This window comes from Osmerus eperlanus, chromosome 19, assembly GCF_963692335.1.
Source record: "Osmerus eperlanus chromosome 19, fOsmEpe2.1, whole genome shotgun sequence".
Classification (NCBI taxonomy): Eukaryota; Metazoa; Chordata; class Actinopteri; order Osmeriformes; family Osmeridae; genus Osmerus; species Osmerus eperlanus.
This window is the reverse complement of record NC_085036.1, coordinates 10,753,265-10,778,954: the sequence shown is the minus strand read 5'-3', so window position 1 is coordinate 10,778,954 and position 25,690 is coordinate 10,753,265. Positions and strand designations below refer to the sequence as shown.

The following is a 25,690-nucleotide window of genomic DNA, read 5'->3' as shown; positions in this document are numbered from 1 at the left end:
GGCTAAATCTTAAATTTTTATGTCACCTGGATTATTGTGCACCTGTATGGTCATCTACATCTAAAGGTCAACTAAAGAAATTACAAACTTCCCAATACAGAGCTGCTAGGTTAGTATTACATTGTCCCATAACAACAAACACTGTCAGTATGCACCGTCGACTCTCCTGGTTAACGATTTTCTTATTTAACCAAATTGTTAGGTGTGATCAGGTTCATTCTCATTTGACTAGATCAGCTGATGATGGCCAGATGATGTTACCATGGTTACCATGCCCAAAATCAAATGCTTTGAAGAGAACAGTTATTTATCGTGCCATCAATCATTGGAATAATTGCCCACTGGATACACGTAAGATTAATAGCAAAGTCTCTTTCAGGTACCATCTGAGAATGCACTATTTACAATTGTGAGTAGGGAATGGACATATTTACTGTCTGAATGTAGTAATGAATGTAGTGTTGTAATGATTTGTTCTGAGTGAGATTTCTGGTGATGTTTATAATGATGTCTACAGTGTTTCTGCTTTTAGATGATCATTGTTAAGTAATTATTATGTTTTTTTATTGTTTTTGTTTGACCCCAGGAAGATTAGCTCGTCCCACTTTGGTGACAGCTAATGGGGATCCTTTTAACAATAAACAATAAATTGACTGCATTATCTGATAACAGGATATCAAAGAATATGTAAACACACAGTAGCACACACCTGCACGCCATTCACACATCTCCTCCGAAATATTCTGAGGAAGTGATACCACTTATCTCCTTTGTGTTCGGATGAGTCGTTTCGTTTAAACTTCCCTATGTAAAGCAGAGTGAGGAAAGAACATTTACTGTACATAGAAAGTACTACAAAGATGAAGTAAAATACTGGTGTACGTTGTACAATATGTTTTTGTCCCTCACAGGATCCTGTTGTGTCATTGACTTACTTAACCACATGGGTTCAGATAGGGGTTGTTCCGAAACTACCATAACCATAAAGCCATGTCGATGTAAATTTAATATTGGTAGAGATGGCTCCAGGGAACATGTTTTATTGCCTCATGTTCATCCGGAAATACCTCAGAGAGGAACCTTATCTTCCAATTACACTCCTTAACTTTAATTCTACACACACAAACTGGCATCACCCTTGTTCTTAATATATTTCTTTCCGGTATTCATGAATATCAGTCGCCATGGGTTTCAATGGAACACACACGGTCACCATGGGAGCCATGTTCCAGGGACTGCCACACCCATAGATATATATATATATCTCTATGGCCACACCTTTATCTTAAACCTGAGGTGGTCATAGAGGTCATCTCTTCCCTGTACAGGAGAAAGGGATAAGAAACGGTAACTGGAACACAACCCACTTTATGTGTTTTTCACTATTTTCTGTATACTTATTAATCACCACAGCATTACATTCAGCCAAACTGAATTGGAAAGCGCATGGACACATTATCTTTGCCAAGTAAAAAAAAAAAAAAAGGAATCAAATAAATTTGAAAGACATTATTTTTTCACAAGTTTCCTTTGGCTGGCCTGACAGATTTCCCAATAACAAGGTGCTCAATAGTAGGCAAAGTCCAACAAGCCACTGATATGGACACTAGTCTAATAATACAAATGACCCGCATTAACCTAAGGTCATCAGAGAATTGTTTACTTCTACGATTGTGTGGTTGTGAGATGCCAACACCTCAAGTGCCTTTCAACTGCAAACGTGTCAGATATGAGATCACAATCTGTCATTAATGAAAGCAAGGTGGCTTATCTTACGTAACATCTTCTCGTAGTAGTCGGTGATGAAGAGAAGCCTCACTGTTCAACTAAAGATCTTCAGATAGAGGTCTAATCAGTCACACTCCTGTCAATCATACATTACTGTACTAACATGGATGTAGTAGCTTACAAAAACAAATAAGTACACACACACACACCGGTAAAGTGTTATGTACTTCTGGACTGAACTTGTGAGATAACGTTTAACAATCTCAGGAGAGATACTGTCTGAACCTAAACTAAGCCACACAGATTTATTCAAACTAACTGATGTGTTTATTTGTATACTACTCCACATTATTAGTACGTAGGGTGAGCAACGATTTCTCCACCAGTCAGCATGAATCCATGTTTTTTTTAAACATTTTTAATCCATCAGAAAGAGACTGTCTGCAAAAGAAGTCTGCCGTGTTGAATACTAATGCCTCACATTGACACACTGATTTTCCATGGACATGAGAACTGTCCTCTTCCTATCCCACCACCCTGTAATCACTTCCTTATCAGGTTGTCCCAAGAGATTTGAGCTTTTTTATGACTAAATGAGACATTCATTTGTAAACATAGATAAATGAGCACTGTTGAGAAAGACGAAACCATTTATCCAAATAAATGACCAACTAAAATTACTTTTCACAAACTTCAACTTGTGTTAGAAATACTAGTGACTAGCCTCATTGACTAAAGTGAAAAGTTTGATCATTTATAAAGTGATCAAGTCTAATTTTCAGTAATTCTCTCTCTTTCACACACTCTCCCAGTCTCAATCTCTCTCTTTCCTATCCTCATTACTACGACCCTACTCCACACATTGATTCTAGGCACTTAAAACCAGGTTGATGACACAAATGATGTGTCTCTGTCCTATAATAAAACTTTCTTTACAAAAGAATATAGAGATCTTCAAATAAATTGTTCAATAGTCTAAAGTCAGTCAATGGAATTGTACACAGTGCACAACAGAGTTAGAAGATTGTCTAAATTATTTTCTTGAATACTTTTCTTGTTGATTGCTGGCATGGCTACCACTTTTTGATGAACATGTGGGATTTGGTATTTGGCTCCACCTAGTGATTTGAACAGATTTGAAACGCCGGACTATTTTTATGTTGGAACAAGGAGGGAGTAACGACTATGGGCTTCATGACGCAGAGTAGGATGGCTGCTAGTTGTAAAGAACCCCCAGTGATGTTGATATATTTTGTACATTCTGCACATTTGTTAGAGATGATACAATTCCCAGCATTCAATATGAAATGTCTGTTCATAAGGAATATTATTTGATTAATTTTCTGCTTTTTTTTTGCAATGTTTAGAGATTCATTAATGTAAGGGTTCGTTAGGGTTAAACGTAAGCTGTAGCCCAAAGTGTATTGAAATATGTAAAAAATAAAAATAAAACTAGTTTAAACTCTTTATTTTTGTATCTCCTGCTATTGTTGTAAACGTTTTAAAGCATTAATAATAATAATAATAACGATTTAAGTCTAAATGCGTTTGTGTGCATGTGTGTGTGTGTGTGTGTGTGTGTGTGTGTGTGTGTGTGTGTGTGTGTGTGTGTGTGTGTGTGTGTGTGTGTGTGTGTGTGTGTGTGTGAAAGAGAGAGAGACTTTCTTCAACATTAATGTTTATTTTGTCATGGAACAGAAAATTGCACTACACAAATAGATAAAACCATTTACAATAGACAATTTACACAGTATCTGAGAAGATCAATTCCAAGAAATCTGAATGCAGACTCGTTTTTTTTATACACGGGGGGATAATACTGAAACCTGGCAACCTGGTTTCATTAGCCACACAAGCTTGCTCTCCTCCACTGTCACTGTGAAAGCGACTAGCTAGAATATACTGCTGCCGAATTTAAAACATATGTTGGCAATCAATCAATTAATCTATCACGACCTGTCATGAGTGTTTTGTGTCGCATAATTCAGAGAGGACTTCTCAACGGACGGACATCATGTCGGTTTGTAACGGGACAGCGAGACATCTTTGGTGGCGTGCCTCTGATGGCTCGTTCAGTTGCTTCAAACTGGTAAGCTAGCTAGCACACTAGCTAACGCTGCTAGATATAGATGGCTAATGCCCTCTACATGCTCAGGCTAATAGCTCAGCAACGCAGCTAGCTATCCAGACGACCCAATGATGACAATAACAGCAACTATGTATTTAGACAAAGGAAAGTAGCACAATTTTGAAGTGATGTGAATTACTTTTTGTCTTTCTAGTACTGCAAGATAAACAGCGTGTTGAACTTGATTGGCTGACTAGCTAGCGTGCTAGCCAACATCAGTTAGCCAGTCAAATATATCAATCAATGCAATCAGATACTTGTCATATTGTGTGCTGTCATTGCCTAGGACTTCTGCCCTATGTGAGAACCTTGCAGGACTTATGATGATAAGTAATTTCTTTTCCAGCCCTGTCAACCTGACCTATGACGTGTTTGACGGGAAAGGAGAGAACACGCCTCTTGTGTTCCTACATGGTCTGTTTGGCAGCAAATCTAACTTCCACTCAATTGCCAAATCCCTTGTGCAACGGACAGGCAGGAAGGTAACGCTGATTGGTGGGAGACTGTCTTAGAGGATCTATCAAGACCTAAAGTCATAGGAGTAGCTCCAAGTGATAACATTACGATTTCTCCCTGTCACATGGTCTCCTCCCTCTCCCCCCATCCCTAGTGTTCTAACTGTCCTTTGTCCAGTTAGGTGCTGACAGTGGATGCCCGTAACCATGGTACCAGCACGCACAACCCAGAGTTGACCTACGAGGCAATGACTAGTGACCTGAAACACCTGCTTGCCCAGCTGCACATTGGGAAGTGTGTCCTAATTGGACACAGCATGGGAGGCAAGGTAGCCATGACGACTGCTCTGTCGCAGGTGAACACCCCAGAGTGATAAATGGCGTTCCTGATGTTACATTCATCACATTAACCCTTGTGTTATCTTCGGGTCATTCTGACCCATCAGTCATTGTGACCCACCGTCGTATTGCGACAACTTTACCGCATACAAAAACAAAGTGAAGCATTTTCTTTTAACCGTTGGGCTGTCTCAGACCCCCCACATTGCGAAGGTTAAAAGAAAATTATTTTTATTTGTTTTTGTATTGGGTAAAATTGGGTAAACACAACGATGGTTCGTTATGAACCTTTGGGTCATGTGACCCGAAGGCAGCACGAGGGTTAATGGATGACTTTGATTGGAGTGTTTTTTTTGTTGTGTTTTTTTTTTTTTTTTTTATCCGTCAGCTAGTCACCATCTTTATCCCTCACTTCTTCTTACTCACCCCCCTTCCTCTGCCCTCTCAATCTGTTTCCTTCCTGGTCCCCCTCCTTGTCTCTGTCCAGCCCAGTCTGGTGGAGAGGTTGGTGGTGGTGGACATCAGCCCAGCTCAGACCACCACACGCACCAACTTCCGCTCCTACATTCAAGCCATGAAGGATGTGAAGATCTCCAGCGACATCCCTCGCTCCACTGCCAGACGTATGGCTGAGGACCAGCTACGCAAACTGGTCAAGGTCAGATCTACAATGCGGTTGTTCTCCCTTCCCCTTAACCTTCGAGGGCTCACAGGTCTAAAAGAGAGCTTGGTACTGTGTTGGGTGCACCTCTACGCATCTGAGTTCTGTAGATTTTCATAATCACTCTACATACTTTTTCCAGACCCAGCGCAAAAGGTCAAAGTACACATCTTGAGCAGTGGTGTCATATTAACAGACTGGATTTACTGTGTTCTGAATGCTTCACAGGAGCACTCAGTGCGTCAGTTCTTGTTGACCAATCTAGTGGAGCAGAATGGTCACTATGCATGGAGGGTGAACTTGGATGCCATCTCGGCGCACCTTGATGACATCATGAGCTTTCCGGACTTTCCTAACACGTACGAGGGTCCCACTCTTTTTTTGGGTGGAGCTAGCTCTGCTTACATCAGGTAAACCTCCCAGACAACTACTGTTACTAACTATGAAATAAATGTAGGTTGATCTCATGAAATGGTTGTCACGGACACCAGGTGCTTGGTCGTACATCTTATCAATAATTAATTTTATTTCTCTTTCACTATCCCCTGTGCTATCACCCTACCATCCACTGCCTTCCCAGCTCTGATGACTACCCAGAGATCCAGAGGTTGTTCCCTTGTGCAGATATACAGTACATCCCTGATGCCAGCCACTGGATCCATGCTGACAAACCTCTAGACTTCATCAGTTCCATCATATCCTTCCTGCAGTCCTAGCTCCTATTACAGAACCCCTCAGCTACGCTCAACCACAGCAAACAGACAGTCAGAGGGTGTGGCATCACCAACAGGAGACAGACAGAGAGTGCTAAATGCTAATCCAGGACCAACCTCACCCTGTCAGTGCAGTCAGTCCTACTTGCATTCTTATTAATACTCTCAAGGATACAGTGTACAAATGTCTGTTAATGCACTTACTTATCACATTTTAGTTAGATAGGTACATAGTTTAGGTAGATTTAGGTATTTATATGGATGGAATAGATGGTTAGAAAAAATGTACGTAGATAGGTTGATAGATGCCTAGAGTTGCAGTTTTAGGATAAGGGAAATATTTTGGGCTATTTACTAATCCAAAGAGCCTCCCATTGTTGCACAATAGCGTACTGTATCTCAAATCAATTCATATCAGCACAGAAGAATGGCTTTTGGTCAATTCTAATGTAGGTAGTCTTGTTCCAGCTGTTTTGTCTGAGCTCCTTTCAGGTATGAGTTATAAGGGATATTGGCAGTAGATGGGGACAAGACCATTCCTAAACCATACTACTGCATAATAGGAGCACAGCGCTTAGTAGGGAGTCAGATGGGCATTAAGTAAAGCAGCACTGGGTCTGTCTGATGGAAAGATTCAGCAATGCCTCAATCTCTCCAGCCACCATTGTTCATAGAGTAACCAATTTATTTTATTATGATGTTGTTTGGAAGCACTTTTAGTCTTCGGTCTGGAATTCATCACAGTACCTACTTTAAAAAAAATCGCTCTCCACTTTGTGTTTTGCAGATGTGCTTGCACTTTTACAATGTGATGTCAACAAGATGGCTAGCTACCTTTTTCTGCTAACACAAATTAAGGCTAAGTTTACAGATACTGTATTCAGTAGATGTCTTAAACACCCCAGGTTACAACAATCAATACTGTGGCTATACTGTACACTACACTTTAATCTCAAGCAGCCATTGTAGTTGTAACTGTATAGTCTTTTTTGTTTGAAATCTAATCCGTGTTTTAGTGCAACATTATTTTGTAATACTTAAGAATCGGAGCTAACTCTTAATATAACATAAAAAGTTATATACTTTATGAATATTCATCAAATGATGTGCTGCAAAAAACATATAATGTATCTACTAATATTTTTGAATGTTGTCAGTTACCATCTCCTGTGTTCCTCTGTGAAATGTGTGGGAAAAGTACAGTTGGAAAAGTGATACTGCCATATGTCTGTTACTGAGTAAGCAGTGTATGTTGTAAATGTGTGTGCCTCTTTCTCGTCTTGAGCTCTTTTATCTTCTAAGCGTCTCGATAACAGTTTACTCTTAATAGCCAGCAGCATTGAGAATGGCAACTATGTTGCCAATTGTGTATATTATATCAGAGATGCTACTCTACAAGGGTTTTGGTGTATGTGTGTGCTAGACTTGTATTGATCATTTTATAGCACTGTCTTTTGAAATCAGCGATCTACTATGGATGTCAGAAAACCCCCTATATCAGATGACCCCTATTTATAATGAAATTGGTAGATTGAGTAGCTAAGCAACCCCCTACCCATCATAACTACTGACCTCCAATCAGTTTCATCGTATTGCACATGTGGTTAGGTGGGTAGGAAGGTCAAAAATAGCTTTAGAAACAGGTCCCAGATCAGTATTGTTATTGCCTTGATGTTGGAAAAGAATGTGTGTGGTGGGGAAACAACTGGTGATTGTATGAAGATGTTATTTTATTTGTGTTGAAATCTACAAACACTAAACTCAGAAGTGTGAACTGTTTTTCTTCTGTGAGCATGCCTTCTCTTCTTTGGTTCAACTGTAAATTAATGCACAGCTCCAAAACATTGATTCAGTGATGGAGTAAATTGGCTCTTAAAACCTTGCAACAGGTAAAAATGTTTTGTTTGGAAAATGGCAAACATGAACTTGACAATGTTATTTAGTTGTGTGAAATGCATATATTATACATGTGAATAATTGAGATATACAGTATATGGAAATTGTATAGAATGTATAACTGATGTATAATAAACATTTTAAAATTAACTTGTCTTGACCTTAAAATAAACTTGTGTTTTCACTGAAGATGGCCCTTAGCCCCAAAGTGCAGGCCAACCAAATAGCCTTACAGGCATATAAACAAAATACATAACTGCTGTGTTTTTGTATTTTCATTCTTTCATCTAAGAAACGATGTGAATGTGAAGACCCACATCTCACATGACCACAATGTAATTTTTAAGTTAAAATAAACCATTTAAAATTTGAACCCAGGCTGTTGCAGTACTTCCGCAGCTTTCAGAGCATGCACACTAACCCAGTGAGCTAACAGGGGAGCCCTGCTTTCGTCTGGTTTTCTGAAACCCCAACTCTGCAGGTTGTTACAACTAGCTAGTTAAATGTCAAATTTAAATGTTGAGTGGAGATTGTTATGATCCCTGATAGCTCAGTGGTTAAGGATGTGAGCTACTGTGTGAGGGGTCTTGTGTTCAAATCTGGCTGAAGGATCTTCTTACATAAAACAGAATAATCTGCTTTCTAATCATACTCACAAAACAAATGAAAGTTTGCTGAAGGATTTCTAAGAACTCGTTCACGAAATACAGTGACGATAAGTAGACTTAAATTTCAATCTTTATGGTCTTAAGATGTCTTAAAAAGGTATTACATTTGACTTACTGAAACCTGCAGGAACCCTGTTCCTTATAAATGCACGTCATGAATTATCTCAGTCCAGCGCTACATTATGGAATCCTTCATTCTCTCTGCTGCTGCCTTTGGAATGCTGAGACTCCTGTCTGTCATTCTGGTCGCAAGGACGATCACTCTTCCCCCGACTCCAGATTTTTTTCCATTTTGTCGTGGGTGCTGGGGAGGGGGTGGGCACAGGGACAGGTTTAGGGGAGGGGGTATGGACAGGTGTTGAAGGGGTGGGGTTGGAGGAGAAAACCATGCGGGTTTTTGGAGATGGGTTGGAGACAGACATACTGCCTGGTCTCTGGATGGGCGGTTTGTTATTCCTTCTCAGTAGACCTGAACGAGAGGGCTTCTTCTGGCATTCCTCTGCCTGTTGCTGACTCTGGAGATGGTGGTGGAGGATTATCTGGACATCCTCCTAAAACACAGGCAACACAAACTGCCAGTAACCAAACATGGCCAAACGCACTAGTACAAGTATGGGTTTGTTTGATGTTATAATGATGAAACAGAGACAAAACTACCCAACGAAGTGGACAGTATTATTATTCACTAGGTTCACGTAGCCTATTGCCAGATGGCCACACCGACCTCCAGGGTTTTAAGATAGTATTGTTCTGCCTCAGTGCACAGTACACTACTTTTGTTTTGTCAGTCAATTAAAACACAGATGTGATTGTGTGAGTGTGTCTCAGAAAACAGTTGCAGATACCACTTATGTTTATTCTTTAATCCACTAACATTCTCACACCTGCTGAGACCCACATGTTTATGATCCTTTCACTAATAAAACACAAGGTCAAACCTTTTTTTGATAGTCTTAGTTTTCCTCTGACATTGATTATTTCTCATTGGACATTCTCACAACAATTACCTTCCAGGCTTCTAGTTCCAGGGACATCTCCAGTCTTTTCTGTACTTCCTCCAAGAGATGATTGTTAAGTGACATCATCTCAGTCTTACTGCGCAGAAGTTCCGCCTCCATGGCCTTCTTCCTGTTAATCAAAATCGCAATCACAGATTATTTGTTTTCTGTTACAAGAGAACCTGCCACTCTTTGTGTATGTGTGTGTTGACTCACTTTTCCATGGCCTCATCTCTGTCCCTTAGAGCCTGCTGGAATACAGAGCTGTCTTCAACACCTTTGCCTTTCCGTGACCCACATTTAGAATCCTGAGAAAATAATGGTTGCAAGGATTCTGATGGTGTTGATTTCAATAAGTCGGAAGGAATATTTTCATCTCGATCACTAAGTGTGGTGCAGGGTACAGAAGAGGAAACTCGGAACTGTTCTTAAGGTTATTGGTTACTGAGTGCATGGCTTACTCCTCACCTGTGCGGTGTGGCTGATTGTTAACTTGCGTGCTACATTCTGTAACTTGATCAGTGCAGAGTCAAGGCGGTTCTCCTGATCCAGGGGTTCTACTGGCATGGACTCTGTTTCTGTTAGAGGAAGCAGCAACCTCAGAACAGACAGAACCTCCTCAGTGACCTACAGACATAGAGAGAACATTTTAAAATGATGGAATGAAAATCTCCATGGATAGTTTTTTTTGTGTGTATGTCTGTGTGTGTGTTACCTTTTCTTTGTGTTGGCCCCATCGAGGGCCATCTTTGTTCTCCTGTAGTTTGTCTACCTGAGCCTTCAGTCTCAGACTGCGTCTGCGAGACAGCTCCACCTCCCGACGCACCTCCTTCAACTACACCCACACACAAAAACTATTCAAACCAGTGCATCAAACAACATTCCACTTACACACAGTCAACAAAGTATAAAACAAACGTCTTGCTACACGAGATTCCTGAAGTAATCAGTGTAAACATCTAGACACCACTGACTCAGCTAATATAAATCCCATTGTCCCTTAACATTCATATCCCAAGGCGCAAACAGCTAAGTTTCACTGACAAAGAGGAGAAAAAAACAATTGGCAATACTATATTTGCGATCACGATCACAGATTAAGTTGACCATTAAGTTGTTTAAGCACACATAGTTTAACCACACATGCAAGTTCTGCATTAGATAAAATACATCTTAATATGTAAACCCAAACCCGACACAGAATACTAGTTTGTTCAGGGACCAAACATGCGCTTCCCATGTGCAGTTTGTCATCCTTATGAAAAACCGACTCTTCTCTTACTGTGTCTGAGACGGGTCCTAGAGTTCTCCGGCGGGTAAGAGGTCGGCCACTGCTGATCAGGTCCGGTAAGGCTCTCTCTATGTAGCTCATCTGGGACAAGCTCTCCCCTTCCCTGACAGCCTCTCCTGGATCACAACCATCTCCCTCCCTGACAGTGATCATACCGTCTGGACCCTCTCCCTCCATGGCACTGAGCAGACCGACATGACAATCTCCCTCCATGGTCAGTGTGGGGACACAGCAGTCAGTGACTGTGGTTGAATCATTCAATTCCAGGCACTCTATTGTCGGACAGGGGAACAAACAGTCACCGGCCGCAGTTAATGATTCAGCACAGACGTCCTGAGGAGTTGATCCATCTGAGTCCACTTCCTCTTGCTCTTCTTCCTCTGTCACTTCCTCTTGCTCAGGGTCATCTTTTTCTTCTTGTGTCCCAGTTAGGCTTTCATTGACCTGTGGCTCAAGATGTGTCAGCATCGTAGGTCTTGTGGTTGGACTGCCTCTGATCGAGTCAGGTGTGTGAGATTGGTCCTCCAGTGAGTAGCAGAGTCGCTCCATAGCGGTGAGCTTTGGTCTCAGCCTCTGGTTAAGGACTGAAAAAGATACAGATTCTTCCATGGCCTCAAACGTTCTCTGGCTCCCACCAGACACACACCAACAAGACAGACAGGAGAGGACTGAGCACTTTCAGTGGAAACATATGTTGGAGTGAAAGAAAAAGGGGAAGATAGAAAACAGGGAGGGATTGCGAAGCTTTAGAATGTCTCCCGACTTGTTTTTCCTGATCTTAAAGAGACTCGTGTGACTCAGGACTCACGTCTGGTGATGTCACAGCGTGATGTCATGGGGGCTGAACCTAAAACACTTTTGTTCCTCATTTTTAACTATCGCTACGGAGACAGCGGAGCCTGGATACAGATGCGTAAACATATCAGAGCTTGAGGGCAGTCGTGAGGGAGGAAAACCTTTGATCCCTCAACACAAGTGAAAGATTATGCAGGTGTGACGTCTGCCACCTGTCTGAACTACAATCCTCTAATCCCATTGGCCCCCTCTCTATCTGGGTGAATCCACACAGTACAATGCTTAGCAGCAATCCAGTCATGACAGAGTCAACAGTAGAACAAGGTCAGAGACTGAGCTCCACTACCTCTCTTTCATCCCCACTTATCACAGGAGGTTCATTCACTCTCTGCCCACAAACAAACAAAACCATCTCAAAACCACTCATCCCCAAAGACAATAGCTCTGTTGCATGTTTGAAGTACTTGTGTATGGGGGGTAGGGAGGGGTGTAATGCTATACTGTAAAGACAATAAAAGGTGTAAAGCATAAAAACAAGAGCATATTTTATTATTCTTTATGTCACAGTAATAGAAAAAGTCGTCTTTTTTTTTTAACCTCAGGTCTCCACAGGAGAAAGGTTTACATCCCTCCCTGCATCCATCACCATGAACGCCAAAACTGCAGTTGTTTTCTACATGTATATTTGAATCCATTTGACCTCCTCATCCATGTTAAATCCTGTCCTATCACAGCTCTGTTTTCATCTTCTTCTTTTTCTCTGGTTTCTGGTCTTGGCTGGCAGCACACCTGAAGCCCAGATTATCAGAGGCTGAGTCTGGAGTGTTCCCCATCCTGGATGAAACACGACCATCATGTTGCCGTTAGCAACATCCCACTTCAAGGCAGATCCAAAGTAGATATTCAATTCAAAGAGAACCAGCACCAAGGAATCCAAATAGGGTCCAATCATGCACAGTACCTGGTGGTGATTCGAGCCTTGTGATTGGCTGATCCATCTGAAGTATCAATCCAGGAAGCGCCTCGGAGGACATACATTGGTCGAGCTCCAGGAAAGGGCGTGGCCGTCCACTCCCATGCATTTCCCATCATGTCATACAACCCTTGAAGAAGAAGACACACACTTAGTACAAAACCTCCAGCTGAACTACACACATCACAGCCAAACCTTTATGTAGCTAAATATAACAGAGCTACCTGTAACTATCAATACAATCATCTATGCTTTTTGACTTTTAAAGATAGCTCTTCATGTGTTAATAGGACATTGTGCAGGAGGTTGATAGGTGCATTGTTACCATAGCTGTTCTGAGGTGGGAATGCAGTGACTGGAGACAGACCATGGTACCCATCCTCTGCCTTGTCTCCATCAGGGAACAGACCCTAATATACAGTACACATCAGGTGACCTTACTATGTAATATCAGGCTGATTCCAGGTCAGGTGACACAAAATACATAGAAAATGTGATGAGGGATGTAGACAGTACTGTTTTATTTGTTCTTTTCTTCCATTATTCTTGTTAATTTAAGGAGGGTGAATATGATTAATCTGACCTGCCATAAATTGGTCCTGTTGGGCTGGAACTTGTTTCCCCATGGATATGTCCGCCCTTGTAGAAGAGGATGGAAGAAGGTATGTTAAAAATGACGGATCAGTCGCGGATCTCTCCCACCATCTTAACGTGACGTTAAATCACCACAGAATCAGCAATCCGTCTCACCTTGCAGGCCCCCACGTGCAGCCCATTCCCACTCCTCTTCCGTTGGAAGTCTCTTCCCTTTCCAGTGGCAGAAGGCCCGTGCATCGTTCCAGCTTACCTGAACCACTGGGGAGTCCAGGTGATCCCGGATCCCAGAACCAGGCCCTGCAGGCTGGGCAAGGGAGGGTGCAACGGTCAGTGGACAGAGCCAGCTTGGGGTGATGGGGCAGAGCCATATGACAGTACAATAAGGCTTACAGCTTTACCTGATTCATCAAGTCAAGTGATTTATTTATCATGTGCGCAGTGTAACACAAGGTAATCCTGAACAATTACATTCTTAAGACATGACAAGCAACCACTATGTAGTGGGCATTAAAAATGAAAATGTTAAGCCCTAGCAGAGTTGTTTAGATTTTTTCTTGCAAAAGTATCTGAGAATAATAGCATATCATGTTCAAAAGTGAATCGGCGGAAAAGCTGAGATGCCGCTGTCTTGACTTTACCTGTCTCCAAAACACCCGCTCCACTGGCAGCCACCAAGGTGCAGACTGGGATGTGGGAAGAGTTAAAAAACTAAATAATTTAGTTTGAGGAAAAGCTTTGAGGCAAATAAAAGATTTAGATTTTTGGAACGTGCAATGTCTATGTTATGTTAACACACCTCAATTTTTTCAGTAACCTTACTCTTCAGCTCGTCTGACACAAAGTCCTGAAACACAAAACTCCAGCCAAAGGTCTCAGCTTCTGTTTTGTACTTCTGTGCCCTGACAAACTCTCTGTGGATAGATATTGAAAGACAGTTTATGCTATACGTCGTGTTGCCCCCAATGAGGCATTATACAAAAGGTATCATTCGCATGCTGTTAATTTTATCTGACCTGAAGTAAGAGTTAGTGACGGGGTATTTATCCATTCTAAAGGTTCCGACAGCGACTTCTTTCGTTGGCGATTCTCCATCTCTGCCGTCCGCTGCGTTCGTACCCATCGTCATTTTACCTCCTGGAATGTGAACCCCTTCATCACCTGCATGAAGAGTTCGAATCACTGGTTGGACGAATTTTTGCAACTCCTAACTTGCAAGCTAATAACGTTTCCAGATTGTATATCGTGGGTGTATATTCACGTATCCTCACCTGCTATACAATACGTTGTGACGGACAGCCACATCAATGCGACTGTGACATCCATTGGTTACAAATACGTGTTCGGATTGGGCATTTGGCACAAAACTTGCAGAATCTTTAGTCGATTGTCTGTTCTATATAGCTGGCACACGTTTTTCCAGCCTTTACTTTTTTGCCTAGCGTCCTGACTATCGGTTTCAGACTGTTTCAATGAGGGACAGGAAGTTGCGGTCCGACTGAAAACTGTTCCGTGGAAATGCGAATATACAACGCCTAGTTCCTTCTCGTTCCAACCTTCCCAACTCTGATAATTCAAGCACTCACATTACATGAATTCAGCATCCCTAAATAATTTGTGAAAATGATACTTGCCACATCAAATAGGAATTCAGCCAAGAGAACTTTTAATGGGTACAAACAAAACTGAGTGGTACAGTTCAGTGCTTCAAACAAATCTCATAAATAAAACAATAGTTGGGAGGGATAATTCAGGGGCTTACAAGGGTTTCTTTGACAAATAATGATGGACATCATTACATTACAGTACAGTGAAAGTTTCATTTGTTGGACAGGGCTATTTTCCATGTTGAGAGTTGTATTTAGGGAGAGAATTTAGAAGGGATCTTCCGTTGACCTTCAACCCTTTAGAGAAGACATACCAGCCCTCATGATCTCATCCACCAGCAGGATGTTACTGGCAATTACCGTGCTGGAGAAAGAAAACAATTGAGTTGAATTGTATTTTATTAAGAGGTGAAAAAAACCCCACCTATCACTTCACTTAGTTCATACAGTTAAGCAAGTCCTCCACCTTACCATGAATGAAGAAGCTGTTTCTTGACACTGTAGTTGTCCCAAACACCTGCCTCACCAGCCACCATGGGCTCACCTGAGGAGAGAGAATCAAGTCAAACATTAAACCAGTGAGAACCTGCCAATACCCAGGCCCAGCCACCCCTTGTAAACAACCATACAGTATAGGGTTGACCTGTGTGACTGACCTGAGCTGAGATCCACTCCTACCAGCTGGCCAGACTCCTTGTACTCAGTCTGCAGCTTCACCAAGGTCTCCTGGGCATCATAGCCCGAGTTCTGGGCCAGAACCTGAGAGAGGGAGGACAACAGAAGAGGAAATTAATGTTAAAAAATGCATTCTGTTTTGCTGAAGTGTTCAACAATCATTTATTAGAAGGTCGAAAGAGGTAAAGACAAAAGAATGACAATCGAGAATTCAGTCAAAAAAAACAAAACAATAACTTTTTCTCCCAGAACACATAACTACTTGGATGCCTCAGTTAGTAGCAGACACTGGCTTGTCTTACCTTGGGGATAATGAGAAGAGCATCAGCAAACGCCTGCACTCCCAACTGGGCCCTTCCCTTCACCTTGGACTTGTGCTTCACCAAAGCATCAGCCACAGCCACCTCAAAGGCACCTGCTCCAGGCACCACACTTCCTACGGAGGGAGAACAGAAGGGTGAAGACCTACACTGACACAGCCAATCAACATCTCACACACACAGCCATCTCCATTCCCCTGAGAATTTTTATATAGGCACACTGGCTTGAATTTCACCATGTCAGTGTGCCAAGTGACATTTATTAAAATAAATATAAAACAGAATCAGTACATTAGCATCAGTCTCCTACCATCCTCAATGGCGTTCTTGACTGCTCTCAGGCCGTCCCTGACGGCATCTTTGATCTGTGTGAGGGTGTGCTTGTTGGGGCCCTTCACCAGCAGGGTCACCGAGCGAGGGTTTCCACACTTCTCAATGAAGGTGAACTTCTCCTCTCCCTGTGAAGACGTAACGGTACACATCAAAATACAACCGACCCTGCACCTTAAGCACTGGGATTCAAGTCATCTGAAGAGCAGATTAAAGGCCACCACACTCACCAGTGTGTGTTCGTACACCAGCCCTGCGTGGCCTAGGCATTCAGGAGTGAGGTCATCCACAGAGTTCATAGGAATACCTCCACAGGCCAGAGTGAGTCTGGAGAAGGAAACAAAATCTATATAGCACAAAACTTTTTGACTTAAATAATCTTGACTAAATATCTACACATTGATACCTTCCCAACAGTGTAAGATTGTACTCATTCTCATAGAAACAGTGCAAGATTGGGCTCCCACTGCTGGTTATAGAGAGAGTGAGAAGTGCTTTTGCATGGTGTCTGACTGCATTTACTACGGACAGAGTAACACAGAATTCTCCATGCCAACCCTACAACACAAACACAGATAACGGACAAACACAGAAGCCTCGGCACAGCCACAGAGGAGAGAGCTCTTCAGGTTTGACAGGACGAATACAAATAAATACATTGTCATATCGGACACAGTTCAGTAATGCCTGATAAAGGAAACCATGTGAGGGCAAGGCTGTACACAGCCTTTACAAGCTTTGTCACTGGTTATGAGTATGCGTTTCTTTCTGGTAGTAAGTAACTGGTTGTTTGTTAACATATGATCATTCTGACGGACAGCTTTACCTTTCCATGTTCCTCCTCTTGGCTCTGCGCAGAGCTACGATGCCGTCCTTGGCCAGAGTATCCAGGGAGTAGGGATCAATTCCCTGCGAGACAAAACCAGTCATGAGTCTTGGGAACAACACACAGGAGAGAAATCCCCACTAAACCCACTGTAATACAACACAATGTGGACTTTTACAGCTCTGAGCCAGTCGAGTCAAAGAACTACATCCGATACACATGTGACATGGTGAGAGATTGTACTGGTCCGCTGAATACATGTAGGAGAGGAGGCAGCTTTCCCAATGCAGAGGTACAGACCAGACTTCACTGTAGCACAGTTACATGAGACCAGGGAGAGCTACACAAGCATCCATGGGTGTTCTCTGTGCTAGGACGATCAAGCTTTTCCAAGCTGTCCGGAAAACAACTAATCAAGGAGATCGGTCGCAATTTCACAACATGGTCCGTCCTCGATGACATTCAGAACCTTCAGTTTCTCTCTCCCTACCTTCTGGTTTATGACGACAAAGCTCTTCTCCCCGTTGGGACACACGGCGTTCTTCAGAGCGATGATCTTCTGCACGCGCTCCTCGATGAACTTCCTCTCAGCCGACACCAGCTTATCCCTCTCGTCCGCGCTCTTGTAGAAGAAGCCGGAGTTGACCTCGGTCTTCTCGTACTCCAGGGACACGTTGCAGGTGAGCACGTAGGCATCCTCCACACGCTTCTTCATGTCTGGGTGCCTGGCCCCGTGGTCCAGCACCAGTCCCCTGATTAGCCTGGAGAGAGAGGGGAGAAACAACATGGAGGAGACAGACACATGCTGTAGTGTACCGTGCTTCCTTAACTGACTGTCAGATAGAGGGGTATGTAAAAAGAGTAAGAAAGTGCTCGTGTGAGGGAGACATACTGTGTGTCACTGTCCGTCTTGTGCCTCATTTCCATGATCTCCACCATGAACAGGTCGATGGGCTCGTTGGGTTTAGCGATGGCCAGCACAGCATCTACTACAGCCTGAAAACAACCATCCAACACAAATCAGCACCCACATTTAACCACGGTAAAACAATGGTGCACAAAGAAACGTCATTTATTTAAATCCATGACTGTAATGCTTGTTAAACCATCCCCATGATCCTCATCCACCGGGATCGTCAGAAGCAGTTGTCTTAAACTTCTTTCAGTTCAGCTGGTGACCCTTCACCCCTAAGCTTCTGAAACGGTGTCTTACAAGCTCCTGAACCAGTCTTACATTTACATTTTAGTCATTTAGCAGACGCTCTTATCCAGAGCGACTTACAGTAAGTACAGGGACATTCCCCTGAGACAAGTAGGGTGAAGTGCCTTGCCCAAGGACACAACTTCATTTGGCACGGCCTGGAATCGAACTGGCAACCTTCTGACTCCCTCACCGCTCAGCCACCTGACTCCCAGTCTTACCTCGGTGAGGAGGTCAGCAAGCTCTTTGTGGACCTTGGTTCTGAGGGAGGTGCGTGCTACGTGGATGAGTGTTTCTCTGTCCATCTCCCGTGTCACCTTCATCTCCTCTAGTACCTCCAAGGCCTTTTCCTTCGCTGCCTCAAAGCCCTCGGCTATAATTCTGGGATGGAGGCCCTTTGAAAACAAAGGTTTGTCAGAAAATTATCTAGTTTACTGATTTGTGCCCAAATATCTTAAGTACTCTTAATTTGTATAACAGGAAGAGCTATTAAGTATTTAATTATGAAAAGGAAAAAAAGCCTTGATTAATCCCTCACCTCTGACACGTAGAGGTCAGCCTGTTTCAAGAGCTCCCCAATGATTAGGACATTGGAGGTGGTCCCATCTCCTGTGATGTCATCCTGCGCTGTGGCCACCTTGGCGATCAGTGATGCTGTCGGGTGCTGGATTTGCTGAATGAACAGGAAGAGACAAAAAATGAGTGGAGGAAGAACAGTAGTTTTACACTAAGTAAAAACAACCAATCAAAAAAGAGTTGTGTGCAACTTGTGGATCCCAGTGTTAAAATACAATCTAATGAAATACACATTAATTATAATAGGGGATTGGCTTGTACTGGTCCGCTGAATACATGTAGGAGAGGAGGCAGCTTTCCCAATGCAGAGGTACAGACCAGACTTCACTGTAGCACAGTTACATGAGACCAGGGAGAGCTACACAAGCATCCATGGGTGTTCTCTGTGCATTAGCCAATTAGTTAATCCAACTAACAAAGCTCACAAAGTGGTGCCAAATTCCTGTAATGTTTTAATAATCTATTTTCTATCCATATTCTACAGTAGATATAAACAGTAACTGTTCTCAATTAGATTATCCCTTACAGTTAATCCAGGGGATTGTGTAGATCTTGTGTAGTTAATACTAGGGTGTGGTCAATTCCAGAGTAGCCACTTCAATAAACATTCGTAGCTGCAAAAGGGATAATCGCACTACTCAAATACACCTACATGCTTAAGATCATCCTTAACTTACCATTTCGTGCAACAAGACATTGCCGTCTTTTGTCAGCTTGATGTCCCCGGCACCAGATACGAGCCTGCGGGAAGGGACAGGGGAGTCATGATTTATGTCTAGCTAGGCTAGCTAAGCTATATTTATTACAACCAATTCACATCCACACAACAGCGTCTAGTGAGAACAGGGTAGAGTCAAATATGTGATGTCCAATTTGACAATGGGTATGTAGCATTGTCTACCCATTGTCTACCCATTGTCTGCAGACTACCTAGTATGAAAAGCAGCAGAGACTACACAGACCATGACGATGACAGGGTAACCATGTGGGGATGTCGGTTATCCGGTTAGCTGGCTAGTACGATTAGCCCATTAGCTAGCTAGGACGTTAATTGGTAGATAGGCCTTTGTCTTTAATGTACCTCGCTTTTTTATATTTATATCACGGATTTGAAAGTGTTCCGTTACACACAAATACAATATCACGCACTAGCTTTCAAAACAACAATATAAATGTAGAACTGTCTACTTCTGTGTAACAGAAGGCTAACGTTAGCCAGTTAGCCAAGTAGCACGCGTGCTCAACAAAAGGCTCTGCATGCGCACTCAGCGGTGGGGCTCACATTTTCATGGTCCCCTTTGGTCCCAGATTACTCTTCAACACATCCTGAAGTCCCCGGGCAGCACTAATATTCACGGCCAAGGCGGCCTGGGCCCTTGCCACCTCGGCCTTTGGGTTCAGCGCTTTCACGGCAGTCATGGTGACAAAACACAGCCAGTAAAGGGAAAGACTACCGCTTGCCGGGAGACAAGACAGCGAGGTTGGCTTCGGACGGTAGCGGAAAGGAGCGAGTTTCCAGAAGCCTCGAACGTGTGTTCTTCGACATTTCCTGCGAGAGTCCCGATTGGACAGCTCAGCACATTAAATACAAACGTCATTGGTTACTTTTGTTGTCAATCACGCAGAGATGTTCTGGTGAAAAACTAATTTCTACAAAAATAGAGAATTGAAATTCCTATCAAGCCATTTTACATAAACTTATGAACAATGATTGTGCACTGTACCTTGCTCAAGCGACATTAATGATCACTACATGTACGCATCTTTATGTAGTCTTCAATATTGGTAATTGATCATGAATTCTAATAGTCTAATTAGTAGTTTGTTTTGAAATCAGAAATTCTGTTTTTTCTTGTGGTGTACTTAACTGAAAGCACCTACAGCTCATTACATTGATGACCAACATATGACAGAGCACTTGATTTAATCAGAAGTTTATTCAATATGTACAACTAAAGCACTGCATTTCATATTTATTACATTCAGAAACTTTTCCGGAAGAGCATAGGTTTCAGAAACCCACTCGTCATTTACACATTATGAAATCACATTCTCAAACTCTTCAACCTTATCTATGAACTGACCATCTCTAAAGAATCATCCCTGTAACAGCATGGGTCACCTGATTGGTTGATGTGTTGGTTGGCATGAATAGGTGTAACCTGATAGGTATATATATGGATAAGTCTCAACCATAAAGCCAAACCAATCAGGGTCTTGCTGGTAGGCTACCATATTGTATTTTTACTTTGAACTAAATCAAAAACAATAGTGCTCCCCACTTCGTCAGTGTTATGACAAAAAGTCAACAGCACCCAATTGCTGTGGTCAGTTAACAGTTGACTGGGCAACCATAAGACTGACAAAAGAAAAACCAGGAGGACCATTCACTTACTTACATGGGAAAAGAAAATACTAAATCATAATTTCCCTCCAAGAGCAATAATGATCTTATACAATCAATTGGTTCTGTGTATACAAATATGTGGCTGAAATCTAAAAAAATGTGTCATTTTGAAGCTCATTTTTCGATAACCCCGACACACTTTCACAGAATGACTCACTCTCGCAGAAGTGTCTCCAGCCTGTTTTACAGTTGCATAGCTAAAATGTCACACATTTTTTGGAATGAAAGCCAGTTAATGTCAGACTTTGGACTTAAGACTAAGCGAGACAGCAGGAACTTTGCCTGTGAAGGAAACAGGACTAGTACTGGAGACCACTGGGGGAGGGGTAGAAATACATACATAAAACAAAATTTCATCTCAATTTGTAACCTAGTTCACCTAGTAAAACTGACCATCCATTTGGGTGATGTAGACAGCTGAGAATAGAGAGAAAAAGAATGATGTTGATTCAAGCACAACATATGGAGTGTCAGGAACAGTAACAAATCATTAGCAGTAACTTATAACATAATCGTATTGACAATTTGTTTGACCTTTTGATTTGAATCGTGTTAGGTAATACAGAAATAAAAGGGTGAAAAAACCCCAGACAGAGATAAAGTGGCAAGCCTGTTGATGTCACTCTGAAATCCCAGGCAGTGCACACTCTGGAGGTTGGTTACGTTCTCTACGGATCAGGGTGGAAATAGCTGTGGTGGCATTTGCTACTTCAGAAGAGAAGTCTTCATTGGGATCATTATTCTTGACTCCATGTGCTGGATCAGAGGAACTAAAATACAAGGAACTTAAATTACTCTTTCCTTACACTCTTAGAAGATAGAAACATGTCATGGGGGACACCAATAAAGGACCAAGTGCGCAAGAAAGAAAATCAATAAGATACTAAGCTTACCAGTGTAATAAACAACTTCATCCCAGCCATCATGTTGCCAGGCTGCATTTCTGGTGTCTTCTCTTGACTGGAGATCTTTGTAAGCTAATGAATGCAACATTCAAATGTAAGTATTTTCCAGTGCATCAAATCAGCAGCATTTAAGATATTACAAAAAAATTATGATTTGTATTGGGGATTTTGTTCCCCTAGAGGAAGAATGAAATATAAATCAATCATACCAATCCATCTAAACATGTCTTACCCCAGAGGTGGTGTACCATGTAGAGGCTGCCGATCTGAGAGAAGAAGCCTCCCACAGCTTCCTGGTCCTGCTGACGGAACTCTATGGCACGAGCCCTGTGGAACACACAGCACTGGCTTTGCATGACCAGGACTCAACTGAATTGTTGCTGTCGAGAAACACAATCGTAGCTATTTAAAGAGAAATTAAGAATGTATACTCCATTAATATATATATACACACACTTTTGAAATATATAAACACAAATTAAATTTTTATTTGAATTGATGACTCAGATTTATGAGAAGGATTATCATTAATTCACTGCTCCTCTCTGATTACAGTTAATCTCCCCAGAGATTCGTATGTCTTTCTATCCGGAATTCTGGTTTGAATTGTCAAATTACAGCAGGCATATTCCATTACATATAATATATATTGGTCAAACATATTTTATTTATTCAATCATCTCTTATCACTCATGCTTGAGACATGCAGACGTAGTACAGGAAAGGTGTACCGTATAATCTTATAATTCAGCTACTACAATCTGTAAAAGCAATGGTGATATAAAGGAGTTCTGTATATCCTTAGGTGACATATTATAAAATAACACAATAGTGAAACATTCAATATTTGAAGGTTGAGCCTAAATAATAAAAATGAGAAAAGCGCTGCCTTACCAGTAGTTTCCCCACTCAATCATGGTTCCTGGCTAAAAAAGAAGAAGGAATAGGTGAGACTGATAAGGAAGTATTCAGTTGCCTGATAGCATTCAGTATACCCAGTCAACTAGTCAGAGACACAGAGATATTGAGATACTGAGGAGAGACTCACTCTGAGTTGGTAGGAGCGGAGCTCGTAGATGTTGGGTCCAGGACGGGGTACAGGCTCGTTCCAGAAGCTGAACTCCAGCAGCAGCTGGTTCTTCCGGGACAGGAGCATCTTCCCTCGCTCTTTTCTATACTCCATGAACTCCTACAGCAAGGTGATTAAACAATACAAAGTAAGCAGTGAACTTTCTCATGGGCATAAACTGCACATGTAAAGATTCATTTATGATGTGCACTCAACCAACTTTGCATGAAGCAAATCATCAACTTAAAAAAAAAATTATCCTTTTTACAATCAATGTCAAAGAGAGCTTCACAGATGACTACAGATCAGCAAATGTTAATTGAAATAGCATCAGGCTCCAAGATTTTAGAGATAATAAATTGCAGTCCTCTCAAACTGTTGCTCAATAGCAAATTCATACCATACCTTATTCTGCCTGAGTTTGTTCATACACTCCGTTAGGGCAGGGTAGCCTCCCCGATATCTCCATAGGTGAACTGGCACCAAGGGGAAATGAGAAAGAAAAAGAGAGAGGAGATGGAACATGGATTCTGCTAGTCTAGCTATTTATTATGACAACTGTATGTCAGATGACATACAGTCACCCCCCCAGGGAGTCAGATGGCTGAGCGGTTAGGGAATCGGCCTATTAATCTGAAGGTTGCCAGTTCGATTCCCGGCCGTGCAAAATGACATTGTGTCCTTGGGCAAGGCACTTCACCCTACTTGCCTCGTGGGAAATGTCCCTGTACTTACTGCAAGTTGCTCTGGATAACAGCGTCTGCTAAATGACTAAATGTAAATGTATGCGTGTGTGTGTCCTTACCGGCTTGGTCTTGTTCTCCATACCATGTGTTCCAGGTACCCACCAGATCACATGGGTAGTGAGAGTCAGCAGTGATGGAGGGAAGGACATCATCACTAGAAACACAAACATGAATTTAAAAAAGCAGACTGTAATTAATATAGGTTTCATTCAAACAAAGTCAATCAACTGATTGCTTACTAAAGATGGCAGGAACATCTTACCAAAGTTTGTTGTAAGCGTCAAGGCACTCAGGCTTGACATTATGAACTGTAAGAGAGAAATGCTTTTAACGTTATACAGTATGTAACAGATTGCGTGGCGAAGTTCTGGAAAGAACGCCAGACATATTTTAATCCACCTTAATCCTGCCTAAAAAAATACAATCCAGACATTGTAATCTAAAAAAATAAATACATTGTATCTTATAGAGGTTGCTTTCTTCCTTCTTAGCCAGCAGGTGAGAGTGGGGATCCTTTCTGGGATCCACCTTTCGAACAAACAGAGACTTGAACCAGCTGTCCTCACTGTTTTTATTGGTGGATGCTGAGAGATTCCTAAATGCAGTTGGGAAAATGAACAGAGAAACTACTGTGATTTGAAGGATTGCAATGGTGACATAATTAAGCCATGTAGTACGCAACTCAAAACAAAAGATATGTCCATATAAAGGAACACTACAAGCTTATTTTTAATTCCATGTTCCAACACTGCTCGAGAGCAAATATAACTGGTATCTTAAGTAGGTAATTTTGGCAGCTTGCCAACTGATCTGGTATGTACCAGAATTAAAGTCTGCATTGGATTCGCTAGCCTATATATTACAAGACAGTTTTAATGGTGTGTGACAACATATCGTTGCCTAGTGCTCCACTTCTAACTTCTAACTGAATCATAAAAGAGGGTGCGCGAGACACAAAATAACACTGCTTGTTGTGACCTTGAGCCAGACGTTCATTCAATTGCAAATCCAATGCTCTTACACAGGGTAAAGTGAATTAGCTAGTACTGTTGTCATCAAGGGCTAGCTTAGCTATGGTCAGTGTATCATGCCTCTCTTGCAAAGTAGTTGCATATTTGCTTAGAAAGACAAAAACTAGAAAACTAAATAAAGAAAACTACTTAAACGTCTCTCTAAATGCACTTTGGTGCATGACTGTGAAGTAGCAGTTATATTTTAAATTCTAGCAAATAAATGTACGATTGCCCAAGTCAATGACACCAAATCATAGGTAGTAGCTAGCAGTAAAACGCCTCGGGAAAGCTAGGCTAGTTAGCTTACAACAAACTTTGCCAAGAATAAATACGCATATATAATTACGTTCACTATCATGATTATGTCAGCAATAAATCGGGCAGTCTAACCTGGCAATAAATGAGACTTGTCCGTTTGTCCAGACCCCGTTTTTAGTCTGTTTCAGCCCACTGCCTACACTGTGAAGGACTCGGGTCGCCATCTTTCCCCTGAATGCGCGTATACTACTGTACCAGTGCTGTCAAAAGTAGCGGAAAACATAGTACCACTGTCTCCACCAGGTGGCAGTACAACCTACAACAAAATCTAAAACAGAACTCCATTAATCTATATTTTGAAAGCCAGGGTGACCACTGCGCCTCCATAATTTTATTTTACTTAATAATAATGTGCATATGAAACACACAGTCTTAGGCTTACTTCAGTTTGCCAGTGTTGAATGCAGTGGCTGTACTCCTTATTTCACGTTACAGTTTCCACTTCCCATTTTTTATTC

At 41.9% G+C, this 25,690-nt stretch overlaps 5 protein-coding genes and 3 non-coding genes across 8 annotated transcripts; 1 reads left to right on the top strand and 7 right to left on the bottom strand.

The window, feature by feature from the left end:
• Positions 1-3,554: 3,554 nt before the first annotated feature.
• Positions 3,555-8,569, top strand: abhd11 (abhydrolase domain containing 11). The gene is made up of 6 exons (XM_062484999.1): positions 3,555-3,817; positions 4,203-4,338; positions 4,494-4,667; positions 5,138-5,308; positions 5,540-5,721; positions 5,892-8,569. The coding sequence occupies exons 1-6, from the start codon at positions 3,690-3,692 to the stop codon at positions 6,025-6,027; spliced, it is 927 nt and encodes a 308-aa protein (XP_062340983.1). The 5' UTR covers positions 3,555-3,689; the 3' UTR covers positions 6,028-8,569.
• A 61-nt stretch (positions 8,570-8,630) lies between these two features.
• bicdl2l (bicaudal-D-related protein 2-like) lies at positions 8,631-11,627 on the bottom strand. Its single transcript, XM_062484998.1, has 6 exons — positions 10,869-11,627; positions 10,302-10,421; positions 10,055-10,213; positions 9,803-9,894; positions 9,596-9,716; positions 8,631-9,139 (listed from the first exon to the last, which is right to left on the bottom strand). Exons 1-6 carry the CDS (start codon positions 11,484-11,486, stop codon positions 8,753-8,755), a joined length of 1,497 nt encoding a protein of 498 aa, XP_062340982.1. The 5' UTR covers positions 11,487-11,627; the 3' UTR covers positions 8,631-8,752.
• A 566-nt stretch (positions 11,628-12,193) lies between these two features.
• Positions 12,194-14,718, bottom strand: sumf2 (sulfatase modifying factor 2). The gene is made up of 9 exons (XM_062485000.1): positions 14,511-14,718; positions 14,256-14,400; positions 14,039-14,153; positions 13,881-13,925; positions 13,396-13,546; positions 13,229-13,284; positions 12,971-13,055; positions 12,634-12,775; positions 12,194-12,506 (listed from the first exon to the last, which is right to left on the bottom strand). Exons 1-9 carry the CDS (start codon positions 14,563-14,565, stop codon positions 12,401-12,403), a joined length of 900 nt encoding a protein of 299 aa, XP_062340984.1. The 5' UTR covers positions 14,566-14,718; the 3' UTR covers positions 12,194-12,400.
• Positions 14,719-14,882: 164 nt separating this feature from the next.
• On the bottom strand, positions 14,883-20,306 carry LOC134039524 (T-complex protein 1 subunit zeta). The gene is made up of 13 exons (XM_062485429.1): positions 20,057-20,306; positions 19,452-19,515; positions 18,737-18,871; positions 18,420-18,593; positions 17,890-17,993; positions 17,488-17,758; positions 16,998-17,080; positions 16,402-16,498; positions 16,152-16,299; positions 15,824-15,957; positions 15,503-15,605; positions 15,318-15,390; positions 14,883-15,210 (listed from the first exon to the last, which is right to left on the bottom strand). Exons 1-13 carry the CDS (start codon positions 20,191-20,193, stop codon positions 15,138-15,140), a joined length of 1,596 nt encoding a protein of 531 aa, XP_062341413.1. The 5' UTR covers positions 20,194-20,306; the 3' UTR covers positions 14,883-15,137.
• LOC134040163 (small nucleolar RNA SNORA15) lies at positions 16,594-16,724 on the bottom strand. The gene has a single exon (XR_009932872.1). It is a non-coding gene; the product is annotated as a small nucleolar RNA SNORA15 (small nucleolar RNA).
• LOC134040164 (small nucleolar RNA SNORA22) lies at positions 17,233-17,370 on the bottom strand. Its single transcript, XR_009932873.1, has one exon. It is a non-coding gene; the product is annotated as a small nucleolar RNA SNORA22 (small nucleolar RNA).
• LOC134040165 (small nucleolar RNA SNORA22) lies at positions 19,028-19,165 on the bottom strand. Its single transcript, XR_009932874.1, has one exon. It is a non-coding gene; the product is annotated as a small nucleolar RNA SNORA22 (small nucleolar RNA).
• Positions 20,307-20,692: 386 nt separating the features above from the next.
• On the bottom strand, positions 20,693-25,446 carry LOC134039615 (protein NipSnap homolog 2-like). Its single transcript, XM_062485588.1, has 10 exons — positions 25,305-25,446; positions 24,357-24,496; positions 24,164-24,209; positions 23,961-24,055; positions 23,561-23,631; positions 23,135-23,275; positions 22,981-23,012; positions 22,319-22,413; positions 22,075-22,158; positions 20,693-21,951 (listed from the first exon to the last, which is right to left on the bottom strand). Exons 1-10 carry the CDS (start codon positions 25,394-25,396, stop codon positions 21,887-21,889), a joined length of 861 nt encoding a protein of 286 aa, XP_062341572.1. The 5' UTR covers positions 25,397-25,446; the 3' UTR covers positions 20,693-21,886.
• Between the last annotated feature and the right edge of the window lie 244 nt (positions 25,447-25,690).

Bases quoted from the DNA above. Each gene is read 5' to 3' on its own strand.
- LOC134039615 (XM_062485588.1), bottom strand. From the start codon at position 25,396: ATGGCGACCCGAGTCCTTCACAGTGTAGGCAGTGGGCTGAAACAGACT. The intron at 23,632-23,960 runs GTAAGGACACAC...CCTTGGTGCCAG, and splicing joins TGGAGAACAAGACCAAGCCG to TTCACCTATGGAGATATCGG. The intron at 23,013-23,134 runs GTGAGTCTCTCC...CTTCTTTTTTAG, and splicing joins TCCGCTCCTACCAACTCAGA to CCAGGAACCATGATTGAGTG.
- sumf2 (XM_062485000.1), bottom strand. From the start codon at position 14,565: ATGGATGTCACAGTCGCATTGATGTGGCTGTCCGTCACAACGTATTGT. The intron at 13,926-14,038 runs GTGTGTTAACAT...CCCACATCCCAG, and splicing joins AGGTTACTGAAAAAATTGAG to TCTGCACCTTGGTGGCTGCC. The intron at 12,507-12,633 runs GTACTGTGCATG...TGTTTCATCCAG, and splicing joins AAGGCTCGAATCACCACCAG to GATGGGGAACACTCCAGACT.
- bicdl2l (XM_062484998.1), bottom strand. From the start codon at position 11,486: ATGGAAGAATCTGTATCTTTTTCAGTCCTTAACCAGAGGCTGAGACCA. The intron at 10,422-10,868 runs GTAAGAGAAGAG...GTGTGGGTGTAG, and splicing joins TAGGACCCGTCTCAGACACA to TTGAAGGAGGTGCGTCGGGA. The intron at 9,717-9,802 runs GTGAGTCAACAC...TTTGATTAACAG, and splicing joins AGAGATGAGGCCATGGAAAA to GAAGAAGGCCATGGAGGCGG.
- LOC134039524 (XM_062485429.1), bottom strand. From the start codon at position 20,193: ATGACTGCCGTGAAAGCGCTGAACCCAAAGGCCGAGGTGGCAAGGGCC. The intron at 19,516-20,056 runs GTGAGCCCCACC...CCCTTCCCGCAG, and splicing joins CCAAAGGGGACCATGAAAAT to GCTCGTATCTGGTGCCGGGG. The intron at 15,211-15,317 runs GTAAGGTGGAGG...TTCTTTCTCCAG, and splicing joins AAACAGCTTCTTCATTCATG to CACGGTAATTGCCAGTAACA.
- abhd11 (XM_062484999.1), top strand. From the start codon at position 3,690: ATGAGTGTTTTGTGTCGCATAATTCAGAGAGGACTTCTCAACGGACGG. The intron at 4,339-4,493 runs GTAACGCTGATT...TTGTCCAGTTAG, and splicing joins TGCAACGGACAGGCAGGAAG to GTGCTGACAGTGGATGCCCG. The intron at 5,309-5,539 runs GTCAGATCTACA...AATGCTTCACAG, and splicing joins AGCTACGCAAACTGGTCAAG to GAGCACTCAGTGCGTCAGTT.